Source organism: Mustelus asterias, chromosome 14 (genome assembly GCF_964213995.1).
Source record: "Mustelus asterias chromosome 14, sMusAst1.hap1.1, whole genome shotgun sequence".
In the NCBI taxonomy this organism is placed as follows: domain Eukaryota; kingdom Metazoa; phylum Chordata; class Chondrichthyes; order Carcharhiniformes; family Triakidae; genus Mustelus; species Mustelus asterias.
The window spans coordinates 45,463,391-45,480,459 of NC_135814.1; the positions used below are offsets into that span (position 1 = coordinate 45,463,391).

Here is a 17,069-nt window from a genome sequence, read left to right on the forward strand (position 1 = left end):
AGACATGAACCCAAGATTCCGGTTGAGGCCATCCTCATGTATGCGGAAACCGCACTCTTTAACCTGTGCTTAACCCTCTCTCCACTCACATTGTCTGCACCTTTAAGACTTGATTACCTGTAAAGACTCGCAATCCAACCATTATTTTGTAAATTGAGTTTGTGTCTTTATATGCCCTGTTTGTGAACATAACTCCCACTCACCTGATGAAGGGCAGCGCTCCGAAAGCTTGTGGCTTGTGCTACCAAATAAACCTGTTGGACTTTAACCTGGTGTTGTGAGACTTCTTACTGTGCTTACCCCAGTCCGACACCGGCATCTCCACATCAGGATCAGTGGTAAACTAGAGGATTGGGAAGTTTTAAAAACCAACAAGAGATGACCAAAAATAAAAAAGAGGGAGAAGGAGGGAGAAAGAGGGAGAGCATAGTGGCACAGTGGCTAGCACTGCTGCCTCACAGCGCCAGGGACCCAAGTTCAATTCTGGCCTTGGGTCACTATCTGTGTGGAGTTTACACATTTTTCCAGTGTCTGCATGGGTTTCCTCTGGATGCTCTGGTTTCCTCCCACACTCCAAAGATGTGCGGGTTAGAGAGAGAGGGAGACACACATGTAGAAGTGAAGAAATAGAGAAAGGAGAGAAGTTGAGCGATGCACACAAAGAGAGACAGACAAAAATGCTCACAGGTATGAGACACACTAACATGCTCTGGAAGTGCATAGGTGAGACATGTGCAGAATAAATGCACAGAGGAAGAGACATATAAACAGAAGAGAATAATAAGTGAGCAAGTCAATAACTAAAGCAGTAACCCAGATATTAATCTTGCAATTTCCTCCTTTTTTTCCTAATTACTGACTGGAAGTTTTCAAGTCCACAACTTTGTTGTTCTGAAATTTTGCCTCCTAGCTTAAATTGCTTGAGCCTACTCCTGCCAAACTGGGTTTACGCAACTGTTATTTATTCTACACTTTGTGAAATATGTAATTTTTAAAATAATAAACATATGTAGTTGTACTTCCTAGGAAAATAAATGATGCCTTTTCTCTCCAGAAAACATTTTGAACGATGTGGAGAAAAAGATATGCATCATCGCATAGCAGTGTTATGGCAAACAATTACATGCTTATGATAAGACTTGGAAATCCTGAAAGCACTTGCCACAAGGAAGCATCACAGAAAAACCTTAAGAGTCACAAACACCTTCATAGGATAACAATAACTTCCACAGGGATATTTTCATGCTACATGTGACCCATGAACAAATTGTAATAAAAATCACTCCTTGTAGCATTGCATGTGGGCCGTGCAAATGAACAGTAATGTTTTGAGTGTAAAATTAGGAAGCGAGATATAATTGAACAACAATAAAATCGTGCTTTTACAATTGATTAGAAATACAGGTATCTTTTGCACCTTACACCAAAGCAGGGGAAGGGGGAAAGAGGCCACCATAAAAATGCAAGTGCAAAAAAAGTTCCTAAAATGACTTTAATAAGCATGCTTCTATTTTCAGTATTATTTCTACCACTTAATTCTATATTCTTGCAAAATAATTCAATTACTGGTGCAAAATGTCATTTTAACAAATTATTGCACCTGCGTTTCATGAATATAATCCCTACACTTAAGCCACTCATTTCAATCAGGTAATCACATAAATTGGGAAATAGTGCAAACCATCTGTTATTACCATTATCACCAATTACACAGTTACCATATACAATATGTTAAGCCTGCTGCTTTTTTGGATAATAACAGGTGTTCCAACTGAGCAGTTCACATCTTGTTCTGCTGCAATATTACATTTCTTCTTTAAGCACACCGGCTATTTTAGCCATAGAGCATTTCAAGAAATTTAGCTAAAGAGATCCTGAACAAAATTGTGATCGGCACTTGAGCATGGAAGCATAAATGAGGTGGCCATGGTTCTTTGCCATCACATCGTGTGAAAACAACACAGAACATTACATAATCATTGAGTTATATAGAATACAGTGTTCTTACAGAGCCTTCCATTAACAAATTGCTATGGGTAGAGTGAACGATGAGCAAGCTTAACTAGCTCTGAACGAAATTATTGGAAATGATCAAGAAAATTATTCCAGTCAGTTATGGACAAACAACATAGATTCAGGTAAGCCATCTGTCAAATATACCGGGCAAATAACATTTGGATCAATAAGCTTACTATAATGGTGGGCAGACTGCAAATTATCACAGCTTCAATGCCATGAAACACTTGTTCATCATCAATAGATTCTTGTCAAGTCTTCTGGATAAGGACTTATTATTAAACTACATGCAAAATAAATGCGTCAGTGTTCAGACTGGAAAATAAATTGCTTGTGAGCAACAGATCAGGGCTGGAATAAATGACTTATGATATCAGTGATAAATACATCACAGGTAATAATCTTGACAGAACATGTCTCTATATCGAAACAAAATCATTGACACATTTCTAGATATCATGTGAAGTGGGGAAAAACAAAGATGGTACATAACACAAAATGGCTGCCTGGCACATAAAAAGGTTACCTGGGAGACAGACATTAAGCAGGCACTGACTTTTAGTGCAGACAGCTACTTGAAATTGAAACATACAGGACAGACAGTTATTTAAAGTTAAACATGCAGGGAACAAATACTACAGGAAACAGCCAGAGCTTGAGGCACTTTTAAGATAAGGACAGATCTAGGATAATAAGGACTGATAAAGAGGTTAGCCACAAACGGGAACGGGAATACATAAATGCAGGAAAATCAATTACTGTATGTATAGAGCGAAACTAAGTAATTGATAGGGAAAACGTACCCATTCTATGAAACAATGCGATGTTAAAAGCCAATGTCTATATATGTCTGGCTATAACGATGTGTTAACTATCGATCCTACTCAACTGTAACGATGTGTTAAATGGCTAATGTCCAGACTATCCATTGTCTGAAAAGTATAAAAATGAACCACTCCTATTGTATCATTGAGAGAAGGTAGCTGCCTAAAGTACTGCGGAGTGCCAGTGCCTTTTCTCCACAAAGCTTCATCAAATAAAACTGCATGTTGAAACCTCCAAGTCTGACTCCCAAGTGGCAATTTTCCCACAACACATGCAATATTTTGACTTACAAGGGCCAGATAAGACTTTATAAGCAAACCAATTATTACTCAGCCTTTTGTTGTTTTCAACTGTTCAAGACACACCTTTAAAGATCCAATATAATAGTTATTTTTTTCCATAAATATGTATACTAAGCTTAATATTGGATAATCCCTTTGCAAATACACACAGCATGCCCTCTGGAAATGGGCATCCGAAGAGACTTAGGAAAACAAAGGTAGTTTTAAGGGATTTATACTGAAGAATAGTTTTAATTGCGATTAATTTAATGTTTCTGTGCCTGGAGACGTAAAACAAGTTAGGCTCATGGTGACGTGTTTGCATGTGTGGGGGTCAGTTTCAATTCCAACTGTAATTCTATTGTGCTTAGAGAGGATTACAGTGTGAAGAATAAATAATAGTAGCTGTGATTTTTTAGCAAGTGGGGGCCTTGTAAGATAGAACGGTTTTAACTCTTAGTTTTAGCTAGATATATTGCAGTTGTGGACATCTCTCAATTCTGCCAGGAAAAGCTGGATACATCAAGAGGAGTTGCAAAGAAGCAGGCTTTCGAAGGAACAAGATACAGTCCAGTTAACCAGGGAATCAAGAGAGAAAGAATTTCTCAAGAGGACTAAAGCTAAGAGAACAGAGATCAACGTATTACCAGATTTGAAGTGGGACAGCAGACTTCAGAGGTAAATCACACGTTTGATGCTATTTTACTAGAGCCTGGGAATTGAGTTAAACCAATTGTGAACAGTCTGTGCAGCAGTCAAGACAAAGAAATCCTAAAGGGTGATGGCATAAATCCTAGACTGGATTCGCTGTTAAAAGTGGAGCAGAAGCTTTGTTTAAAAGTATTTGGAAAACCTAGACTGGTTTTCGGAATGCAAACCAATAATGGAAAGCATTGTTGTGAACAAAGATTTTAAAACATGTTTTTGAGAGTGCACTTTGGAAACTCTCACATGACAATCTAGGGGAATTTCTGAGGAGAAATCCACAGATACTAACTTGCATTCAGAGCGGAGTGTGTATTTGACCACAGTCAATCTGTGCGCTTAAAGGAACAATGTGTTAATGAGATCATTATAGTTTAAGATGTACTTTGTAATCTGTGTTAATTTAAAATCTGGGTGTAATGTTAAACTAAGGGGGAAGTAAAGGAGTATTGTATCATAATCCAATCTTTTCATGTTTAATTTTCTTTTGCTGTTAAAACTAATTAGCGGTCCTATGATCAGTTCCTCCACATTTAAAAAAAATTCCAATCTTGAGCCAGGGTCCAATTTAGAATTTTCCCATTCGGTTATAACTGGGATCATAAGACAATTACTGGATTTGATTTCACTTGCTTATCAAGCAAGCAGACTTGAAGGGAAAATGTGTCTGAGATAGGGCTACAACATAATTGGCCAAATTCTGCGATCCATGTTCCCATTATGTGCAGCTCCTTGTTAAAGGAATGAAATAGCTGAATTAACCACACAACACCAAGAACATTCCAGACTCTCTAATGATTTTATATAAACTTTGTGGGAACTTTTCCTTGTCAAAATTGCACACAAAGGTAACAAAATGCTGAAGGCCTTTAAATGGACTAACTTTTTCCTCCACTTTAATAACTTTTAGCTACAGCGGATTCAAACATTTACTCTTAACACTATTAAAAATAAGAACCAAGAAACTCACCATTTTGTGCTAATTGGGAAGGGTCTGTTTTCTGTGCCAGCTTAGTCAATGCCGAAGCAATTACATCATCTCCTGGCACCTTTGGGCTTTCCACATACTTCAGCTTCCTGATTGGGCCTGCATGAAGAAAAAAATTCTTTTCCTGTTAACTTCTTCGAGACACAATCTTTTTGAAGATAAACATGCATACGATTCTTCTGAAATTTAGTGCAATCACTGAAAACAGACAACAAAACACAATGCTCTTTTCTTCAATCGAGGAGTAATTCACAAAGGAAAATTTCAACCAAATAAGCACTAGGAATATAAACTACACCACAAAATCAAAGTCATTACTTAAAACCATAAGACATAGGAGCAAAATTAGGCCACGCGGCCCGTCGAGTCTGCTCTGCCATTCAATCATGGCTAATATTTTTCTCATCCCTGTTCTCCTGCCTTTTCCCCATAACCCCTGATCCCCTTATCAATCAAGAACCTATCTATCTCTGTCTTAAAGACACTCAATGACCTTACTTGTGAAACTGCTGCAATATAGCCCTTTAAAACACATTTTACTTTAAATGCACAAAGATACAAAACATATTGTTGATTAAAAGATTAGATTCTGCATTACCAAAAACAGAATTCTGCACATACTAAACAAACAAGAAAAATTCAAAAATGCCCAGAAAACATCAATGATCCCACATTATCCAGATGACATACTCTGAATACAGACATTTTTCCGGAGTTGGTACCAGCAGATTTATAAACAATGGAATAATTTGATTAATAAGATACACAGCACAATATTATATACTCTCATGAAGAAATATTTTTGAAGTGAAATGACCATTTGCCCTGGACGTAGATATTACATAGAGGATTTCTTTCTTTTATTGTTTCATGAGATGTGAGCATCACTGGCAGGGCCAGCATTTGTTGCACATTCCTCATTGCCCTCAAGAAGGTTACAATGCTAAAATATGTTATGGACAGAGAAGAGATGGTAGGATGGTTCCCCCTTTTCCACATCTCAGCTAACTGAAGACGTGTATTTTAAAAAATGTTTTAACCTAGTGTGTGTGATAACCATTAAGAACAAGTAAATGATTGGTCATACTTCTCTCTCAGGAGTAAACCTTTCATATACTGTGGTATCTTACCACTCAGGGATATGTCTTCCTTCACCAGAAAAGTTGGAGCAATTGACACTACCCTGCTTTTCAATAACTACAGTAAAATTCATTGCAAAATCTTGTTAGCCTTAACTTTACAAAGTCCCAGCACCTGTATCTATGAATTCAAGATCCCACCAACAACCCCCAATTGTGTTAAGATCTCGGGAGAGACCAATATTTTTTTTAAATGAGAGGAAATCCAAAATCCCAGTCAGTTACTAAACAATGATGCCACAGATTCCACATTCAAAAAAGAAGAAATTTTACCACACAAGTTGAACAAAGTCAACACTAAATACTATCTTAGGTAACCATCTATTGTAACAACCAAAATCAAGTTTAAAAACTCCACACTGTGTGGAGTTTGCACATTCTCCCTGTGTCTGCGTGGGTTTTCTCTGGGTGCTCCGATTTCCTCCCACAGTCCAAACTTGTGCAGGTTAGGTGGACTGGCCATGTTAAATTGATCCTCGTCAGGGGGGACTAGCAGGGTAAATACGTGGGGTTACGGGGATGGGGCCTGAGTGGGATTGTTGTCAGTGCAGGCTTGGTGAGCCAAATGGCCTCCTTCTGCACTGCAGGGATTGTATGATTCTATAAATTAACAGGCAAATGGCAGATAAATACAAATTGTACATTAAATGGCAGAAGCAGCTATGGGTCATCGTATGAATTGGTTCAGCAGTCCATTCAGATTTTGGTGATCACACTTAGTCACAAAGTCTTTCAAAACTCTTGCCTTCCTCATGGACAATTTCAATTCCTTTCCCAGGATATAATCTGATCCCCAACCGACAGCAGCCCACAACCAACCCAAGTTCCATGGTCATAGTCTTCACCACAAATGGTATATATCTGTACAGCCTGATTCATTTACTCTGGATCTAATGTTACCATTAATTTACAAACAGCTCATCAACTTATTCTCAGTTTCTGGATCTGGACACGGTCTTCTTCAGCCTGCCTATTTTTCACCACCGGACTCATCAAATACTACTGCTCTGCCTGGGGCTGATCTGGCCTTTTGCATATTTAACCAAGTTCAGTCTGGCCAGAAGTTTTGGTTTCCAAATAGAGAATCAATTTCCTTTTCCAGTTTAATTTCTGTTTTCATTTAAGCCTCAAGAATACAAATTTTAAAAGCACTGATTCCCTCACAAATGCATCAGTATCATGGATAGATCATTTGGCTCAACAAGTCTATGCGAGTGTTTATATACCAAGCAAGTAAATAGTTTTAAGCACGTTTACTCAGTGCTCCAAGATTCTTTTTACCCCTTTGAATCCCATTGTGGTCCAATGGTAACACTCTCATCTCAAAAGTTAGAAACGTGCGAGTTCGTGTCCCACTTTAGGAAGTTACAATCACAAAGAATGCAGCACAGAAGGACATACTCATGCTGGTCCTTAAAGCAATTCAATTATTGCCACTCCCCAGCTCTTTGTCATTTATTCAATTCCCTTTTACTAGTCAATCTACTTCCATCACCCTTTGAGGCAGTGCATTCCAGATCATAATAACTCGGTGCAAAAACTTATCCTGTCAACCCTGATTCGCTTACCAATTACCATAAATCTGGTTAAAGAACCTCCTGCCACAGTTAACAGTTTCTCCTTATTTAACCCATGATCAATTTGATCATCAATCTATGATTCTTAACACCGCTATCATAAATTTTCCTTTAACCTTCATTGCCCCAAGGCGAACAACCCCAGTCTCTCTAGTTTCTCCAATTCCTTCTACCATTCTCGTAAGTCTCCTCTACACCTTCTCTAAGACGTCGACATATTTCCAAAGTGTGATACCCAAAACTGGGCAAAAATACTTCAGCTGGAACCTAACACTGCTAGGAATCAGCAGGAGCAGGCCATTTGATCTTTTGAGCATCGTTACGGTCTCCATAGAGACTGCCAACTTTTAAAGAGAAATTCAAACTTCCAGTTAATAGCTGAAAGGACGACAATAAGATTTCACTTTTTAAGATCCTTATTGTAACAACCAGTCTAAACGTAGGCCATTCAACCCATCAAGTCTGCACCGACCAAAATCCCACCCATGCCCTATTCCTGTAACCCCATATATTTACCTTACTAATCTCCCTCCAGTAGGGTCAATTTAGGATGGCCAATCAACCTAATCCGCACATCTTTGGACTGTGGGAGGAAACTGGAGCACCCGGAGGAAACCCTCGCAGACATGGAGAGAACATGCAAATTCCTCACAGACGGTGACCAGAGGCCGGAATTGAACTCGGGTCCCTGGCGCTGTGAGGCAGCAGTGCTAACCACTGTTAACTACTATTGACTAAACATTATTTTTTGTAGCTAACATACTTTAAATGACAGTAAAGAACTTTCTCCTTTTACTTCCAACATAACTCCAAAAAACACCCAGGTTACAGATGTACTTTACAGTATCTCTCAAGTAGTTATTTGATTGTGCCTCAAATGGGAAAATCTGATTCTTAGCTCCTAAGGGTTCACTTCTATTTGTTTCCTTTCCCAGCCTGGTAACATTTAACCACATAACTATCTTTTAAGGTGATGGTTTTTCATGGTGATACTCACTCTAGCACAAGTGAATATGAATCTTCCAGCCTTGTTGCAAATCCTCATGAATTTGGTCTTTTCAATTTCTCACCCATATTTCTGTGCGATGATCCATAAAGACCTCTCGCTGCTCCCTCTCTGATCTTGCAGACTGCCTGTGCCCATGAGTTTTCAGGGATCTCATGGAAACCCTTCCTTTCTCAAAACCCATGACAATGTGAATTACATTAGCTTTGTATTCCGGTAGAGATACCGATTAGCTATTCTCAAGAACCCAACTCCCTTACCTGCATAACTGTTTACAATTTGACAGTCAATGCCTTTCCAGGGTTTTGGAGACTAGTAGTCTAACCACCATAAACGTAAAGGCTGCTGCCATTGTCTCAAAGTGTGAACACATTCCACCTTCTTTCCTGCAAAACAACCAGGGCCTCCCTTTAATCTCGAATAACCAAGTCACCCAGGCCTATTATCAGGCAGACTTTTGAACAGATCACAAGGTCCCCTTCATTTTCTCCCAAATTAAAGAGTGCCAAAACATATATCAATAATGTTTATACGATTGTTAACAGCCTGTAGATCATGGATGATGATCTTATTGTAGCTTTCATTCCACTTTCCTGCCTGTTCCTCCAATAACATGAGTGCCCTATAGATCAAAAATCCATGAAACTCAGCATTTAATATATTCAATGACCCAGCCTCCAATGCACTCTGGAGTAGAGAATTCCAAACATTAATGAGCCTCAAAGAATACATTTCTCCTCATCTTCATCTCAAATGGAAGGTCACTTATTTTAAAACCGTGCCCCCTATTTCTGGATGAGTACAGCTCCAGCAACACTCAAGAGGTTTGACACCATCCAGACAAAGCAAATAGTTTGAATGGCGTCAACAGAAAATGCTGGAAAATCTCAGCAGGTCTGACAACATCTTTGGAGAGAGAACAGAGTTAATGTTTGAAGTCTGGATGATCTTCCCAGAGCTAAAGACAAAGAAAATAGGGTGAGATTTATACTGTTATGGTGGGGTGTTATGTAATTGACTAAGATGTCATTGACAAAAGGACAAAGGGAATAAAACGGTGCTGATAGTGTGTGTAAGAGATTGGAATGTGTAAATGGCAAAACAAAGGTGCAGTGTCAAAAGACAACCTGAGGAATGTGGCAGATGGTCCTAACGAGGTGGCCAGTGGGGGGTTGCGAAGAGGATAAGGTGGAAAGCAAGGTTTAGAAGTAGACCTCTGTAGGACCAACTGCTACATTCCTCAGGTTGTCCTTTGACATTCTGCATCTTTGTTCTGCCATTTGCACATTCCAATCTCTTAATGGACACTATTAGCAACAGTCTCAGCTTTTACAACCACTATTTACATTCCCTTTCTCTTTTTGCCAATTACACAACCGCCCCACAACACCCTCACTCTTGCAATATAAATCCCATCCTATTTTCTTTGTCTTTAGCTTCGACAAAGAATCATCCAGGTTCATTACGACGGCTCTATTCTCTCTCCACAGATGCTGTCAGACCTGAGATTTTCCAGCATTTTCTGTTTTTGTTTCAAATTCCAGCATCTACAGTGTTTTGCTTTTAATCTGAATGGCATCCTATCCACAATCATTCACTCCCTCCACCGACAGTGGCAGCTGTGTGCACCATCTACAAGATGCACTGCAAGAATTCACCAAGGCTCCTTAGCACCTTGAAAAACCACGACACTACCATCTAGAAGGACAAGGATAAGAAAAGATGGGAACACTGCCAGTCACTTGTCCATCCAGACTTCAAATATATTATTGTTCCTTCACATTAGCAAGGTACCAGAGAGAGCCAACTATTCCAACAAGGAATCAATGCTTGGAAAGCTGACCAGAAAAAGTTAAAGCAGAACGTATTGTTAAAACATTAATGTAAAGTTTTGCTAAAGAAAAACTCCACAACTACTAAGGCATACTTTTGGGCTCTGATTAAAAATTTATACCTGGGGACCTTTTCCCTGTCCATGCATGCATCGTAAATGGCTGGCGAGGCAAGAGTGGCGAGGATGGAAGCGACATGGACACCCCTTTAGACAAATTCATTTTGTATATATCCTCTTGCATGGAAAATTGGCTAGAACCATGATCTGAAATGCCAAGTTGTCCAGAACGGTCAGAGTAGGAGTCACCTGTTGAAACCAAACAGTGTACAGTAAATATTTGCTAAAAGGATAGGAGACTGATAGCAGAATAGATGTAAAAATTTTCAATATCATGTCAAAAAATAAACTAGAATTGAAGGAAGAGGAGGATGAAATAGGTAGATGAGGAAGGAAAAGGAGGATAGGAATAAATAGGAGACATGGGGGGAGGGGGGGAGAGAAACAGTGAAAGAGAAGATGGAAAAGGAGGTTGGAGAGCAACAGGAACACTTAACGAGCTAAGTAAAGAGAGATGGGGAGAAGAGGACGATAATGGTACAAGAGAAAGAATATGCTAATGAAAGGAAGAGAAACAGGAGTAGGCCAGTCTTGACCTTGTTCTGCCATTCAATTAGAATATGGCTGACCTGTAGTTCAGCTTTGCAAATCTCGCTTCTATTCTCCAACCATGTTGCCAGTTGCAGAAACAATTTCTTTGGTCAGGTCAAGTCTCTTTCTAGTTACATCCTCTGCACTGTGCAAGAGCCCACCAGCAGCACAACTCAAATCACATAACTGGTTGTCTGGTGCATTGAAGCTCATCGACACGGATGCCATCATCTCACGCGAGAACACCATCCACCAGGTACTCTTGCAATTCGGCCAACGTTGTCTACCTGATACGCTGCAGGAAAGGATGTCCCGGGGCATGGTACATTGAGGAGACCATGCAGACGCTACGACAATGGATGAATGATCACCGCTCGACCATCACCAGGCAAAACTGTTTTCTTCCTGTTGGGGAACACTTCATCGGTCACGAGCATTCGGCCTCTGATCTTCGGGTAAGCGTTCTCCAAGACGGTCTTCACAACACACGACAACGCAGGAGACAGATAGCCAAGCTCCGCACATATGAGGATGGCCTCAACAGGGATCTTGGGTTCATGTCACACTATCTGTAACCTCCACGACTGGCCTGGGCTTGCAAAATCTCACTAACTGTCCTGTCTGGAGACAATACACATCTCTTTAACCTATGCTTAACGCTCTCTCCACTCACATTGTCTGCACCTTTAAGACTTGATTACCTGTAAAGACTCGCATTCCAACCATTATTTTGTAAATTGAGTTTGTGTCTTTATATGCCCGGTTTGTGAACAGAACTCCCACTTACCTGACGAAGGAGCAGCACTCCGAAAGCTAGTGGCTTTTGCTACCAAATAAACCTGTTGGACTTTAACCTGGTGTTGTGAGACTTCTTACTGCATTGAAACTCTGCATACCCCCCCCATCCATTCATCCCTTTCTCATCAGATAGCGTGGTTTCAGTTTGTTTGTATCCCTTAGATTCTGAGAAACAGCCAGTAGTGGCACTAAAGGCCAGCTCAGTGCTGCAGCCAGAGGAACCACCTCCATGTGTGAGAACAAAGGAGCAGGGCTGTGTAGTTCCTACTGCAGAGCCAGTTGGGATATATGGATAGGCAACATCATGAGATCTGGGCAGAATGGCACTGCAGCACTTGTCAAGGTCAAACTCATTCTGGTATCTTTCATAACACATTGTATTTCTCAAGTCTGCAATAGAAGGCCTTTCTATCTGCCCTGCTAAACTTCTTTGGCAACTGAATCTTTGAGATTCCCTCCTTGTCACACAGCACCAAGCACACTGAATACTTTCGCGACATTTTTTTTTCACCTCACTTTCGGAAACAGTTATACGAAAGAGTGTCCCATCTAATGAGGTACACAATTGTTGCTATTTTTCCTATAGATCCCCTGCAGTACTCTTGTGGACCGCTGATTTAATCCACTGGTTGTGGGATCAGTTAGTTAGCTCTGTAACGTGCTGCTTGATATGAAGTCCTTGCTGTAGCTTCACCGGGTTTATTTCATTTAAGATACAGCTGGTATAGCTCCAAACATGCTCTCCTACAATTTTCACTGAAGCAGGAGACCAACATTGGTTAGGGTAGACTGAAGAACATGCCAGACCATGAGATTGCAGATAAAATCCTGCTGATTCCACAGTATCTCATGGATGCTTCAAGCTGCTGGATTTAGTCTGAGGCTATCCAGTTTAGTTCAGTGGTAGTGCCACATGTCATAATGGAGGGTGTGCTCACCAGGAAGATGAGGTTCCATCTCTACTAGGACGATGTGGTAGTCACTCCTATAAACTGTCATGGACAGATGCATCTGCGATGGATAAATTGCTGAAGGTCCGATCAATTTAGCTTTTCCACATCGGTTAGGCCCAGACTGACAGATATGCCTTTCAAGATTTGGCCAATAAGCCTTGGTGGTATCAGTGAATCTGGCACCCAGAGCACAATCAGTGTCCTTGCTATCCTTAGTGATTCTTCTGCTGATTTCACGGGGTCTATTGTCAATGTGGAGAATTCCCAGCACCACCCTGTCCCAACTGTACATCACTGCGCTACCATCTGTGATAGATCTGCCCTGCCAGTAGGACAGGATAGTGATAGAAAGATCCAGGGCACTAGCTGTAAGGAATGATTTGGTGACTATGGCTATGTCAGGTTGCTGCTAGACTAGTCTGTGGGACAGCTCTCCGAACTTTGGCACGAGTCCTCAGATGTTAATGAGGGGTCTATGGTCCAAAAGGCATGGTGGACATTCCCAGTGCCAAAGTCAATGTCAGTTGGACCAAAGTGTTTTTTCCATTCTTTATTTTCTTCCATCTCGGATTGATACAACTGAGTGACTTGTACTGCCATCTCAGGGGGCAGTCAAGAGTCAACTCTGGAGTGACATGTAGACCAGACTGGATCAAGGTGAAAGTTTTCCTTCTGCGAAAGATATTAGTAAATCAGATGCTTTTTTACGACAATCCAGTAACTTCATGGTCATTAATGAGACTCTTTAGTTTCAATTTTTAAAAAAATTATTTTGAATTTAAATTCCACCAGCTGCCATAATGGGATTCGAACTCATCGTCTCCTGAGCTTTAGTCCAGGTCTCTGGATTATTGGTCCAGTAATATCACCACTTTGGTATTATTCCTGTAAAACTGCATTACTTATTTTGTATTTCTAATTTATTACACAAGTTTATGGACAATGTTTTATTGATTTTTGTTATTATTTTTGCATCAATATTTATGATAATGGCAAAAAATTGACTTGGTTGAAGTAGGAAAATAGCAAGGAAAATATTTTTCCAGTTAATATCGAGGCACCAGCTCCAAGGGAAAAATCTGATTTGATTGCGTAGTTTGCTCACTACTAACTGGTGCAAAGCCGTTGCTCCCATTGTGACCGAGTGCAATCCCCAATGTGAGATTTATTCAAATACCGCTCCATCTGAGTGCACCAGAGGAAGACAGGAATACTCAGCCTGCCTAATTTAGAAACAGTACGCAAAGAATTCCAAGACAGTGATGTTAGTGTGAAGACTTGACAAATTGAGTTACTGCCCACAGTTAAATTTCAATATTCCTAGGGATATGCATTCCCAGGAGCCATAAAAAGGAAGGCATGCCTTAATCAGTGTACTCTTAATAATTTGAAGTCATCTTCCATGCTGAAAGAACTGAATTATCAATAATTTGAATTAACGAAACTAACCCAGCGAAGTAAGAATATAGCTGAAATTATCAGATTTGGTTTTTTATTTAGCAGCTTCAAACCAAGTAGACAATAATCAGAAAAAATAACCGATCTACAGGTTTGTTTTGAAAAGGGGCCTATGTATGCAGGTCTCATCTAAAATTTGCTCAAACTTTGAATAACCCATTTCTATGTTACTAAGGTGACACTTAGCTGCTCACAACCAAATTAAATACCCAATAATTTAAAAATACATATATACCCAAAATGATAGTTAACCAAGTTACATTTTAACCAATTAGAGAGACTGAAAGTATGAAGATAGGACAAATATTTTGCAAATTTGTCTATGATCAATTAGAATAGCAAAAACCAAGCAAGTCATTAAGTTTTGCTAAATTGATAAATTAGATCCATTTTGTAAGTTTCCAAATCGAAGTAACATACATAACAGAGTTTTATTTTTAGGTTGGTTGGTTGAATGAATATGTACTGCAGTATTTACCCTTCTTCTGCCTCTGCTGTCCACAGTCAACACTGAGGTGTGGTTTGTCTTTCTGTTGCTCCATTTTGTACGCATCTGCTTTTTGAGAAAATGAAATAAAGAAAAGTACGTCAGAAAAGTGCAGACAATTACTGCATAGAATTTAAATCAAGGCCAACATTATCAAAGCTTTAGTACTATTTTCTGGATAAAAAATCAGATCACTGACACACAATTTGCATCCCAGTACAACTCAGAATCGATGAGAGTTCTTAAAACAGATAGCCTTTGCAACACAAGAGGAAAATAGCTGTAAAAACTGGTAGAGGGGTAATATTACACCACATGAATCTGCTAGAAAATACAAAAAGTGTTAATCATATTAAAAGGACATCTAATGTGTATATTTAGAGAATATATATATTTTGACTTTTATATGCAAAATAGCCCTAAAAGTTTCTGGAACAATGAAATCTCTACAAAATCTTTTCAACAGGATTATCCATTGCTACACTTGATTAAGGCAGAAAATGCACGGTTTTAAAAGGATAGTGTTCTTGATAAACAAACAGATATAACCGTGAATAATCTAGCCTGCTCATTTAAAGCCACAAACTCTAAAAACGGATTTGCTTTGAGTTTTATTGTTCAGGAGACACTTGTCTACACTCAATTGCTCCCTCCTACCTTCACCATCTGCAAACATTTGACAATTACACATTTAGTTACACATTAGGAGTGGGGCTTCAACACATCTCTGGAGCAGTTCACTTGTACTTCTTCCACCTTATTACTTGTAAATTTTTGGCACCAAGCTAAAAGGAACCAGAGTTTAATGAAGGCCTTCCTCTCTTTTTCAAAAAGTACTGAGTATTTTCAATACTTCTAATACTTCAGTTTATTAAATAAAAAAAGTATGACCAATGCATCTCTCAAAATTTAACATAAAAATCTTAGATCCTATGCATGATCCAATAACTTAGATATAAAAGAGAAATCCTAAACATTTTAAAAAGGGCTAAAAACAAATCACCCCAGGAGTAGATGATATTTATCCTATTGTACTTAAATGTAGGAGGAGATTCAGACATTGTTGCAACTTTAAAAAAGCATTAATTAGAATAGTAACAAGTCGGGGGCATGGAAATCACGATGGCACTGAGATGGGGTAACTCAAGTTTCAAGTGTAGAGATGACCAAAATTTCTGATTTGCAATGATCTGGATTAGCAAATTCAATGCAGAGATTAAATTTGTTAATGATACCATGCTAGAAGGGGCATTAGAATCACAGCAACAGCTCAAAAACAACAGGAAAGGTGCTAAGAAAAATGGCAGATGAAATTTAATACAGGCAAAAATAAGTAATTCATATGCTCTTTGAATGGTGCCGAAATAGTTATGGACAAAGTCAAGTGATTTAATAGACTCGACACTCAACATGTTCAATCAGATTAACACTGCCTGTTGTGATATTTCTTTCAGAGAGGTTAGGCTAATGAGCAAGTAGTTACAATATAAACCATGTGATCAGCAGACATTATTCAAAGGTACTTTCAGTTTAACTGGCTGCATGTGGTGTAAAGGACTGGCAGCTGTACTTTCCCACAAACAATAACTGTTGAATCTTCATAGTTACTCTGTCTGCTGACCAATCATGTACTACAACTTCAAATAAACTAAACCTGTTGACCCTGCAAAGTCCCCCTCACTAACATCTGGGGACTAGTGCCAAAATTGAGAGACTGTCTCAGACTAGTCAAGCAACAACCTGACAGTTATTTTCACGGAATCAAACCTTACAGATAACATCCCAGGCACCCCATTACCATCCCTATATATGTTCTGTCCCACCGGCGGGACAGATCCAGCAGAGGTGGCAGCACAGTGGTATGTAATCGGGAGGGAGTTGCCCTGGATGTCCTCAACATTAAGAAGTCTCACAACACCAGGTTAAAGTCCAACAGGTTTATTTGGTAGCAAATACCATAAGCTTTCGGAGCAATGCTCCTTCGTCAGATGGAGTGGTCTCTGTTCTCAAACAGGGCACAGACACAGAAATCAAATTACAGAATACTGATTAGAATGCAAATCTCTACAGCCAGCCAGGTCTTAAATGCACAGACAATGTGGGTGGAGGGAGCATTCAACACAGGTTAAAGAGATGTGTATTGTCTCCAGACAGTAGAGCTTGTGAAATTGTGCAAGTCCAGGAGTCAAGCTGTGGGGGTTACTGATAATGTGACATAAATCCAACATCCCGGTTTTGACCGTCCTCATGTGTGCAAAACTTGGCTATCAGTTTCTGCTCAGTGACTCTGCGCCTCAACATTCCAGACCCCATGAAATCTCATGACTTCAGGTTAAACATGGGCAATGAAACCC

The 17,069-nt window shown here is 39.5% G+C and overlaps 1 protein-coding gene across 6 annotated transcripts in view; it reads right to left on the bottom strand.

Moving 5' to 3' along the window:
* The window catches only part of tanc1a (tetratricopeptide repeat, ankyrin repeat and coiled-coil containing 1a), a 156,594-nt gene that overhangs the window by 91,701 nt on the left and 47,824 nt on the right, over nt 1–17,069 (bottom strand). For 3 of the 6 annotated variants that reach the window (XM_078228302.1, XM_078228303.1, XM_078228304.1), the window contains 3 exons: nt 14,707–14,781; nt 10,492–10,677; nt 4,798–4,914 (listed from right to left, as the gene is read on the bottom strand). In XM_078228302.1, the coding sequence (XP_078084428.1) occupies nt 4,798–4,914; nt 10,492–10,677; nt 14,707–14,781 (378 nt within the window). Of the gene's footprint in view, nt 1–4,797; nt 4,915–10,491; nt 10,678–14,706; nt 14,785–17,069 lie in introns of all 6 variants that reach the window. The other 3 variants (XM_078228305.1, XM_078228300.1, XM_078228301.1) reach the window with 1 other exon arrangement.